At 32.1% G+C, this 12237-nt stretch overlaps 1 protein-coding gene across 2 annotated transcripts; it reads right to left on the bottom strand.

Moving 5' to 3' along the window:
* Positions 1 to 10530: 10530 nt before the first annotated feature.
* On the bottom strand, positions 10531 to 11480 carry LOC105780824 (cyclin-dependent protein kinase inhibitor SMR3). 2 transcript variants are annotated; one of them, XM_052629411.1, is made up of 2 exons: positions 11302 to 11480; positions 10531 to 11224 (listed from the first exon to the last, which is right to left on the bottom strand). In XM_052629411.1, exons 1-2 carry the CDS (start codon positions 11331 to 11333, stop codon positions 10699 to 10701), a joined length of 558 nt encoding a protein of 185 aa, XP_052485371.1. In that variant the 5' UTR covers positions 11334 to 11480; the 3' UTR covers positions 10531 to 10698. The 2 variants fall into 2 exon arrangements, with proteins under 2 accessions (XP_052485371.1, XP_012460798.1); XM_012605344.2 differs by having other exon boundaries at positions 10531 to 11204.
* Between the last annotated feature and the right edge of the window lie 757 nt (positions 11481 to 12237).

Below are 12237 nucleotides of genomic sequence, written 5' to 3'. Positions count from 1 at the left end.
CTTTAATATATTAACATATCTTTAAACATTGTCTTGTAGCGTAGCGTCTTTTTTGCTTTAATTTGCATGGAATTGTAAATGGAATCAGCACCAATATTGATTATGATTGTTTACTTTGTTCGTTTATGTCCAATTCAACTTTTTAATATTTTATAATTGTTAAAAAAAGGATTGATGTTCGATCTATCATTATCACGAGTTTGGGTCCAAACTTTTCCATCATATAATCATTATTATACATGCAGGATCAGCAATAAGTTCTAATGAGAGCTTAAACTTCAACAAAATTAAGTCGCATATAGGATTATATCTTAGAGGCAGCCAATTTTACGAGGTAACCCAAAATTTTGGTAAATCTTGATTTCACCACCCAATATGGCTGTCACAATTACTAATCCCCAAGTTTTTGCTGGGATAGGATTGTGTCCGTGACCAACAACATCCAACCAAGCCCGTGAGGTAGAGTACAAAGATGATATAATGGTGTGGCAAATGATATTGAAGGTGAATAACTTTGGTTCTCACCAATCCTAGATCAGTAGGAGAATTTAAAGCAATATCTTCTTTCATTAGGGTCAGTTTTCTCTACGTTGTGAAAACACAAATTTGCTACTAAGATGTGGTTTATGGTGAGGGGACTAAATCTGACGAATATAGAGATAATGAAAAAAATAAAAACACAAGAAGGTACTTATACAATTCAAATTTAACCTATGTTTATGAAACCGTACCCAGAGATGAATTTCTCTACTAAATTTATAATACATGCAATAATTTAAACTCAATCTATACTAACTCTCAGCTAAGTGGAACTTCATTTAAGTACATTTAGTATGAACTTTCTCCGATGAGCCTTTTCTATTGAAAGCTCCTGAATCTCAAATTATTAATAAGAAGTGAATAAAAAAAATGTTCAAAAGTGTAAAATAACAAATGCATCCAACAATAATTCCTCAATATGAACATATGTTCCCACTAAAATCCTCTCCCCATTTTGTAAAGTCCCACAAGGCTACCTTCTATATATAGACTTCAATACATGGCTTGTAGAAGCTTGGAAGACTCCATGTAATGTGGGATAAGTAGATTGATTTATTTGATCTTCAAAATTCATCCATGTTATCTTCTTTTTGTTTGAATAAATATGGATTATTTTCTCTCTTTATCTTTGTTGAGCTCAAATTACACCAAGAGGAGGGGTGAATTAGTGATTAAAAATTTAAGAAATGAAAAGACAAAAGAAAGACACAAGACTATTAGAGTGGTTTGACCTCTACTAAGTAACTCCATTATCTTAGCTTTCATCAACTAAGGATTTTTTGAATTCGCTAATTGGTACATTTTTAGGATAATGTATAACCTTTACACAATCTCTATCTTTTAATTTAGTAAGATGGAACCTCTACTCAAAGGTTTTCTACCCAAAAACTTTATGTAATCCCTTAAAAATGAGAAATGAAATAAGAAGGAATATAGAACCTCTCAAAGGTGAATAAACAATATTAAGATCTCAGAAATACAATTAAACACTTGTACAAAGAACTACAAATAAACTCAACAATTGTTTTGAATGAAATAGGAGCATAACAAATGAAAGATTTGGAGTTTTGCTCAATAGACTTTGTAATCTTTTTTTTGTCTTCATTTGGGTGTGCTTGGACCACATTTATACCTTTTCATTGACTTGTAGACATTTGAAATCGCTGAAGAAAGTTTCTAGCCACTGAGAGCATTGATTTTTCACATTTAATGCAATTTGTAGGGTCAAGTATCAATACTTACAAGGGTCTCGATACTTGGTTGAAAAATGGCCATTGCAAAAGCCTGAGTTTCGATACCATGAATGTAGGTTTCAATATTTTTCTAAAGAACAGGTCTCGATACCATGCTCCTCTAAATAAGTTTGTGGCTATTGATTTGTAAAGTCTCAAGGCTTGCAAAACTAAGTCTTAGGACTTGACCTACCACATATTGAGACTCGAGACTTTCCTAAACCATACGCTTCCAAAAAAATCATTTTAGATATTGTTTAAGGGGTCTGGAGACTTGCAAGGCTAAGTCTCAAGACTTAACTTAGAAACTACTTTTAAAAAGGTTTAGAAACACTTTGAAAGGTTTTGGAAGTACTAAAAAACTTTTATAATTTGTTTAAGGCATTTAGAAACTTATTTTTTAGTTTTATACCTCTTGAAAATAATTTAAGTGTGGTCAAATTAATTATTGAAAATTTGATTAAGGGAAATTATGATTTATTTTGTTATTTCAAAATATTTGAAAATAAAACTTACAATCTTCCCTTTTAATATAAGAAAACCTTAGAAAATTTGCTTCGAGAGCTCCCTGCAAATCAAATATTATTTTCAAGTAACTCCCCCTCTATTTAGAACCTTTTTTGAAGACTTGTTTTAAAAAGTTAAAAGCATTTATCATGAATTTCAATGAAATGTAATGATTGTGAGTTCGATTGAAATTCAATTATTTTAACCATAGATGAAAGGTTTTTAAGTTGAAGACTTTTAATTGCCAATTACATAATAGGTTAAAAGGTTTGCAAATTTTGCAAATTTTGATAGGTATCACTCCTCCCTTTTTGGCATATCAAATAGAATTTGTCTAGGAAAAGCACAACATACTAATTAAAAATGATTTGAAAATCAAAGCTTATTGGGAGAGAAAGAGTGGCTTGAGAAATTTAGACTCTATTTGGTTTTTGAAAATAACTTTTTTCATTTTCATTTTCATTTTCGAAAAATAATTTTTATTTTCTATTTTGTAAAATTAAAAACATGATTGATAAATAAAAACAAAATATTATTTTCAATAATAGAAACATGTCAAATAAAATAAAAAATTTACATTTATATGGTTTCAAACCAGATACCAAATTTAATATTTGAAAAACAAACGGTTAAAAAAGAACATTTTTGTGTTTATATATATGAGTTTGAATACGGAGGAATTGATTTAAAGTTAAAACCATTGTTTTCATTATTTTCATTTTTATAAAGCATTTTAGTGAAAACAATGAAAACAACTTTTATTGTTTTCTAGTTTTCACATATTTTTATTTTTAAAAACTATTTTTAAAATTTTCAATCAAACATGTTTTTTTAATGTTTTCCATTTTCAAGAAAATAAAAACAAAAATGTTCAATGTTTCCTAAAACCAAATGGAGCCTTAGAAGCTTAAAAAATCATAAGGTATAAAAACAATATAAGTGTGCTAGTAAAGATTTATTAATAAGGCTCAAATTAAATCAAATCATGCTTGCATTTAGAAATAGCATAAAAGTACTAAATCCTTAAAATACCAAAATATAACTTTCAACAACTGTAACACTCCTAACTCATATCCATTGCCGGAACAGGATTACGAAGCATTACCGGAGTCTACAGATCAATTAATTAGACATTTCATAAAATATAACATTCATATCAGAAATCAATCAAAGTCATACATATTGTCCCTTATACGCACCCTCGGGGCTTAAAATGCACGTTAGAAACAAGTCAGGACTAGATCAGATACTCAAAGAATTTTTCGAAAATTATTGAAAATTTTCAAAGTTGCAGGGGACACACGGCTGTGTGGCCAGGTCGTGTGGGCATTCGAAATAAGGAGACACTGTTGTGTCCCAGCCCGTGTAACTCCCTGACTTGGGCCACACGGCCAAGTCAGACGCTCGTGTGCTAGGCCGTGTTGAGCATACTGACTTGCGCAATTTCAAAGATACAAGGGACACACGGTTGTGTCACTTAGCCGTGTGTCACACACGGCTGAGACACATGCCCGTGTCTCTGCCCGTGTGGACAAAAATAGGCCAATTTCCAAGCCACATTTCTCACCCAATTTGACATCAACCTAACTTAACATTTTTGCACATCAACAACCCATAACAATGCATTTAAAACAAGCAAAAATCAAGTCTTAAACATAAAATATCACTACATACAACCAAGTACCCAAACTCACCTAAATGACCAAATACATATATGCATATCCAAACCCTATTTACTTTCTTTCATTCTACCATATCAAACACTTAGCAAATATGAAAAGGCCACTTATATGCACATCAAAATATACCAAACACAAGTCATTCAAATGACTAGTCTCAACAAAAAATTTATATACCAATATTGGCCAAAATTACCTATGCATGCCATTATATCCAAGATTAATTTACTGAAAGTACCAAAAAGGACTGATGGATAGTGTGAAATAACTTCGACCAACTTCCAACCCAAATGAGCTTTCAAATTTCTATAAAACATAGAAAAATAACATAGAGTAAGCATTTAAGCTTAGTAAGTTCATATAACATGGAATTTAACTTACCATATATCCATACATTAGGTAAGTAAACATAGCATATCTCAACCAATATGGCCAAAAGCCTAAACACATGATCACCAACATATTAGCCATGAAAATCACATATAAGATCCAACACACATGGTTGAATTCATCAAATAATCAAATTTCATGTTTTTCATATAAATATCAATAAATAGTTCATATTGAACTCATATAATCTCGTAACAGAACTGTGCCCGTTGAACCATTTAGAATACCGTTGGATACATAGGTAGTACACACAAGGTGTACTGAACTGTAATCCGTCAATTCATATACATGTATGCTCATACGATTTGTAAACAGGAAGCTCATGAGAGTTGAATAATGGGAAGCTCATGCGAGCTGAATAACGGGACGCTCATAAGAGCTGAAATCGATGACCCTAATGACATGTCATTTGTATCCTACGGATTCCCAAGGTTCAAACGGGGCTCGGTAATTGTCGAATATACAACTGGTATTTATTCCTGGCAATTGTACAATTCACATATAAATGTACAATTTAATTACACGAACTTACCTCGAAGAGTTTACGTAGATATGAAGGCGACTAATCCGATATTTTTCATTTGCCTCGATCTAATTCCGTACTAGGTTTAACCAGATTTATACGAATAAATTTAACTCAATTCAATATAATTCATATCCAATTTAGTCCAACACAATTTTTTGGAAAAATACTATTTTGCCCCTATACTTCTAATTCATTACAATTTAGTCCCTATGCTTGAAAAATGAAATTAATACAATTTAATCCTTACTCAAGCCTAGACCATTTTTATACATATTAATAGAAGCCCACATAATTCACAATTTCACAATTATTACCATAAATTTATTATCTTTTACAATTTAATCCCTAATTAATATTTTCATCAAAATTCTCTTTACAAAAGTTGTTTATCTAACAACAACCATTCATTTTCTATCATCAAACTTCAAAACTCAAGTATTTTCATCAATAGAAAAACCCTAATACTTTAACAATTTTGCAAATTAATCCACTAAAAATGGGCTGTTACAACAACATACCTAAAAAACAGAGAATTAGTATCTAAAACATCATATATCAATCTAAAAGCATATAATCCAAAATAGAGAAACCTAAATAATAGTAAATCATTTAAAAGTCTAAACACAAATCCTAAAAAATGGCATCCACAAAATAAACCAAGCACCCGACAATGGTGATGGAGGTGAGATCGTGTTACTTAAATCCCATCATTTGCTGAAGAAATAAATATAGTGGCAAAATAAGGAGATTTGTGGGGGCGAAAGGCTAAGGGCCATAGCCCGCCACAGATCCCTATTAAGCATAAAACTGGATGGGGGTTGCGACTAGGGGTACGGGGGCAGAGCCTTCGCGATATGGACCATACAGTAGAAGTTGAATCTGTATAGAATTGTTATTCTTCTATTTGACTTTGATTAGAACAGAGTTTTTCAACCCTTAAATAGATGTAGTCAAAACTCTTCTTGTATCATTCATTTTTCAACATTAGTGAATTTCTGCTCATCTGCCTGTGGTTTTTCCCCCGAAAGGGTTTCCAAATAAAATCTGTGTTTTCTTATTTTTCTTTTCTTATTTCTTTACGATCGTTTAACCACCATTATCGATGTTTATTATAACAATTATGTTCTCTTCCAATTGTGTAATATGAGGCACCACATCATTGCAATAGGCATCAACCTCATCCCATGTATCAATATCTCATATGGAAAAGTATTGGTACATTACTTCTTGGTTGCAATTCAAACCAAGTCAGTAACCAAAATTTTAAAACTGGAGAGGCTTGTATTGGTACCAGACCTCAAGGTTTCGACACATGTTCTTATGTATTGGAACATGTCCTGCAACGTATCGGTACAAGGTCCTATGGAGCTTAGGTTCTTTAGAGCTTACTTTTTGAATTTTTGGGCATTTTTATTTGTACAATGGTCCTAAGTATCAATACTTGGCTCACAAGTTTTGCATTTCTTGCCCCGAATGTGGTTCCAAAGCCCTTTTTGTTTAATTATCACCAATGGATCCTTAGTAATCCTAACTATCTTTATAAATGTTTTATCAAGTTAATATAGAATTCAAGTATGTTTGATTGGTTTGTTTGGGTTGTTTTGGAAACCAATGTGGCGTCCTATATCTGATATTCATTCGGGTCAAGTGTAGGATGTTACAGACAATCTAACATCCCAAAAACAGACAAGTACAACGATAATGTTTCTTTAGAAATAAAATTCATGAAAGAAAAACTATACCAAATACATAAGTTGTAAACCATTTCTTTGAGGCAAATAATTAAACAAAAAAATAACATAAAATTACATTTTGCATCTCAAATAGAACTTCATACTAATACAAATTTTAGGAAAACATAATAATTGACGAAAATAGTCTTCATCCTATTGACCCTTATGAAAGTGTAAATGACAAAATATTTCGATAGCTCCTATGGAATCTTCAACATTAGCTTCATAATGGTTTTGGTGGTTTAGAGTTGAAACTGATCTAGTAGAAGTCTAGTACATCCTTTAACTATAAGACTTCACATTCTTCTTTATCTTTTACTATAAGAAAATAAAAAAAATGGAAAAAATGAATGCACGAGGCATTTATGATATACTCTTATATAACTTAATTTTAAATATTAATTCTTTTGGTACCCACTTGGTACATCTCATCCTATTATATTTCACACAACTTCTCCCACTTCTCTTGGTTGCACATTTTTTTTATATTGTTTTTTTTTTAATTCCTTTTAAGTCTTACAATCCTCTATTATCCTCAATGTATTTTTTTTAGTTTTAACTTTTGAATCTTCTAAGCTTTGTTCATTTCAGCATCAATAACTTCAATAGTCAACTTATCATTAATATTGATATCAAAGTTTTCCTACATGCAAAAAAGGTTTGGAATTAGAATATAAGACTACATTGTTATGCAATTCCATTGTTTCCTTCTTCCACTATTTATGATGACACACAAACCACTTGTTTGTATTCTCCATCTCCTTATGGACAATACATCAATTATAGTGGCACACATCAATGTTAACATACTTTAATCCCAAAGCTTTTAAAAACTTCTTTGCTTCATACTATGATGCAAGGCATTAATTTCCTTCCAACAGTACATCATGAAATAATGCCAATGGCATCATAGAAACTTTCCTGGACAAGTTGTTCAGCACTTTGATGCTCATCATCTTGACAATAAAATAAGTGCAAAATATCATTTACATCTGATGTGCAACTCTTGTTCTAACTCTTCCAACGAACTATTTCCTTCGTGTTGAATACTTTCAAGCATTGGCGAATTCTCCAAATCAATTGTTGTTTCTCTTCCAATATTAATGTAATTTCTTTCTTTCTCATGTTTGAGAATAGCTCTCATTTCTCTAACTTCGTATTTAGAATTGGAGATGTCATTGTCCTCATCACTAAGTTTCGTCTTGTATCTATCTTGTGTAACCTGAATTGAACCCAAATTTAAGTATGTGAAATTGAACATCCTTAAAACTATGGGACTTCATATTCACACACTTTGAACATGAGCATATTGCATTACCATTTGGATTGACATGCTTTATCGATTTCTCTATAAAAAGAAATAGTATGTCTTGAAATACGATGAAACAACAGTCCTTCCTCTCTCTCTTTTATTAAAAACTTGGAATCACTAATATAAAATCATAGTTAGTCACTGGTTAAATCACTGAATTGTTTAGAGAAACTAAAGCTTGTGAATTCATGGATGAAAAATGAATACATGTTTCTAATATTGAAATAATCATGGTTTTTATCAATTAAGAAATTATCATGCAATAATCAACAAACAAAATTATTTAAATAAAGAAAATGAAAGAAATAAGACGCAACATTAACCCCGAACAATTATGATCAATAAACATATGTGGTTTAGTTAGTGATAATAGCAAAACATTAATCCCAAACAATTACGTGAAGCAATCAATTAATTATATAAGGGTAAAATATAAAATTGGTACCTGAAGTTGTCTACTTTTCCTCTATTAGTAATTTATATATATTTTTTTGTCCTAGTTTGGTACCCAAATTTTTTTTTCTCAACTAAATCAGTACTTTTTTTTAATGCCATTAAATTTAAGACAGGTAGCAGGATAAGATTGTGGCACATAGCATGATAAAGTCATAATTAAAAAATATGTTAAAAATGTCCTTGCCAACCAACATCGCTTTCTTCCCTTTCCCACTACTGGCACTCCTTTCCCACTAGAAAACAGCCACACTTCGTTCGTTGAATAGATCTCCAAAGTTGGACACAAACAATGAAACCCCATTACTTTATTCCCATCTGCCACACACCTCGTGTTTTCCTCGTTGCCGAAAACCAAATCACCTGACCCAGACCAAGGTTTGACCATCTCTCGATACTTATCGAACTGGGTCACCGTCCTCGACTTGTTTTGAACTTTAAAAATCATCTCAATTCAACCCATAAAAGCCTTAGGACTCCAACTCGTATAAAAATAATCTCAACCCCATTCCTTGAAGGATGACCCTCTGTCAACTTAAAAGGGTTAGGGTTTCGAACAAGGCGTGTAATGGTAGTAGAAGTAAAACTACTTCGGCGAGGTTAAGGCGATGAGTTATTCGAATTGGATTCAAGTTGACTATTGGACTCGGGAAAAAGTTTCGAGTTTGAATTCTTGGGCATTTTCTTAATGGATTTGATAACATCTTTGATGCTTTGAGAGCTTCAAAACCAGCAAAGCCAAGTAACCAAAAACAATAACCAAAACCAAATAACCCAAAATTAGTAAAAAAGAAGAAGAGAAAAGCAAAAAAAGGAAGGAAAGTCAAAGGACTTATTCGTTCGAGTTTGAGTTCGGAACTCCAGATCTCCGTTCGGTGATCCCAACGATTGTAAGTTGAACCCCGACACGACGTACCACATACCGGAGACCGATGGTGATTTGACAATGTAAAAAAGAGATCGGAGAAAGAAAGAGATCGAAGCTTTGGCCTTTGTTTCATAAAATTTTGGTCGGATTCTTGGAAAACTAACTGACGGTTTGAAGATAGGTAGTGGAGATGAGTGTTCTGATGGTGCCCGATCGGAGCTCCGACAGTTGTAGATGGCGATAGCTAGGGTTCATAGAAGGAAGAAGAAAAAAATAAAAGAAAAGGGAAATTGGGAAGAAGAAAAAGATAATCGGGAAAAGGAAAATGGAAGAAAATGGATATAGCTTTTAAAAATACTTTTTTTATTAATTTTTAATATATTTGGTAAATTATGACATCATGATGCCATCATATCATGTGTCACAATATTATCCTGCCACCTGTCTAAAATTTAACGGCATTACAAAAATGTATTGATTTGGTTGACGGAAAAAAAATTTAAGTATTAATTTAAAAAAAAACCATAAAATATCAATTTGGGTAAAGTGAGCAAAATTCATATTTACCCATTATATAATAACTTGCAGGCAATCCTTGCGAACATTTATTCAATGACTTGATAACTTCCACATACACGTATACCCTAATAGATTGATCACACGTGTGTTTTTCTTTGAGAATTGACAACAATCTGGTGGGCTGGGTTCTATTTCTTTACTACAAAGGCCTATTACAAACCACTCCCCTTTTAAAAAAAACCCATAGCCCAAATTAGACTTGGGTTTCATTCTCAATTCGATTTTGGACAAATTGAATAGGATAGTATCTCTAATCAAATGGGCATGATTGAATTTTCTAAATTATATTTTATTCCTTTTTAGTTTAAAACGAAATAAAGCTTTTTTCCCTTAAAATGATAATGCACATGTCACATGTGTATGAAAACATACATGTACTCAGACCCGAATATTCAAGTTCTGATCTAGGAACCTCTTCAATAAAGGAGCATAATACCTTGAGCTCAAAAATAGCTGGGATTCCTAATTATTAAAGCTGCAACTCTTGTATATTTTTTAATATTTTTCCATACTTCACAGCAACATAAAATTTTTGTTGTTAAATTTGAAGTTGGATCCCAAAACAACTCCTACCCATCAATCTTTCGGTTTTTTCTATTTAAGAAATAAACAAGCTAAAGAACAATTAGAGCTCTAATGTATAGATTGATCATAAAAATTAAATGTCGGAATTCAAACCTACAAATTATCGAAAAACATCAATGTAAACAGTTGAAGGAACTGGTATACTTAACAATTTAATTTCAAGCGATACCATGCTGCATGCACTCCCCATTATAGGAATATTATTATACCATATGGTTCTCATTTTACATAAAATTATTTCTTACCGAATATAGATAAACTGATATGTATACATGATATGATGCTACAAACAAATTAACATGATCCATTCTCTTGCGTTCGAGCTTTCTTCATCTTACGGTGTAAATCATCAACAAGTGAGGCAGCAAACCAGGACTCAACCTCTTCTGAAACACTGCATATGCTTGCACTGGGCGATGCTTTTCTTTTATTCGCCTTTGGCTTTCTTGGTGCAGGTGGGCATTGTTTCTTCTCTGGGATTTTATGGTCCATAGACGTCGGGGTCTTGAACCCATCATCATCATCATCAACCCTTACCTTCAATTCTCCTGAACATATATGTTTCTTCTTGTCCTTTTCGATTCCCTTTTTCTCTTCATCATCTTGCACTACTGCTGGTTCTCGATCATCATCACCGGGAATATCATTTGAAGGATAATTATAAATGGCTGTAGCTTCACAGCAGCACTCGTCTTGAAACTCCAAGGGCGGTCGTTTCACGATCCTTTTCTGATCATCGTCTTTATTAACAAGGATCAGCTCTGAATTGGACATGGTGAGAAGGGAAATCTGGCTGAATTCTGCGTACATTAAGATCAAACTGAACAAGGTACAATATTGATTGAGAGAAGGGAATCCAACTACTAAGAGACAAAACAAAGGAGGAGAAGAAGCTACCTAATAAGGGAAAAGATATGGGTTGACAACATAACATGGAGATCTTAAACAAAGAATGGAATATAATCATCAAATCATAGTCTTTTTTGTTTTCCTTGAATTCCTATTATTTTACATTTTGTTTCGGGGTTTTTCTCCACTTTTAGTGAAAGTAAAGAAAAACAATAAAGAAATAGGAGAAACTATTTTAGCCAAGAGGTGGATTTATAAAAGAGAGAGTTTCTAGTTGGTCTATTTCTACTCTTAGTCCCTATATTCTTAGAACTTTTATATTTAATCTTTTTACTTGTTTGATCTCAAATGATATTTTAAAATGTGAAGATAAAATTATAATGCCTACTTCTATCTGTAACCCTTCAAAACCATATAAGCATGTTTAAATTTACATTCTCTTAATTACTGAAATTTCAATTGTGTTAATTAAATTAAAATTGAATTAGTAAAGAATAATTCCTTAAAACTTAAAGCATAATTAAAACATCCTAGTTTTTTGTGCATAGGATCCTTCGCCCCAGGTGTTAGCTTTGATTGAGAACCATCACCAACTACTTACTCAAATGACTATATTCATGAAAACAATTCAATATATCTTTGTATAATTGGCACTAACTTTTCGTCTTTGTTTTAAATTATTCTACTTGAGGGGAAGGGGGTTCTTTTATGATAGTTGATATACGAACTTTGATGTATCTATGCACGTGGGTTGCTATACAATGGGGACCAGTGGGACGTTTGATGTGTTAATCCAAACCCCATCTCATGATATTGTTTAGGAAACTTACATTAGATGCTTTGTTTAACTTGCAAGCAAGGGACCAACTAACTTTGAATTTGTATTTTTCTTTACCAGCTTCTCCCCAAGGCTTAATCATCCAAATGAGGGGTAATTAATTAGTTTTTTGTTTTTTTTTTTACTTTTATATCTTATTTTTGTTT

This window comes from Gossypium raimondii, chromosome 4 (genome assembly GCF_025698545.1).
Source record: "Gossypium raimondii isolate GPD5lz chromosome 4, ASM2569854v1, whole genome shotgun sequence".
Classification (NCBI taxonomy): Eukaryota; Viridiplantae; Streptophyta; class Magnoliopsida; order Malvales; family Malvaceae; genus Gossypium; species Gossypium raimondii.
This window is presented reverse-complemented; position numbering and strand designations above follow the sequence as displayed.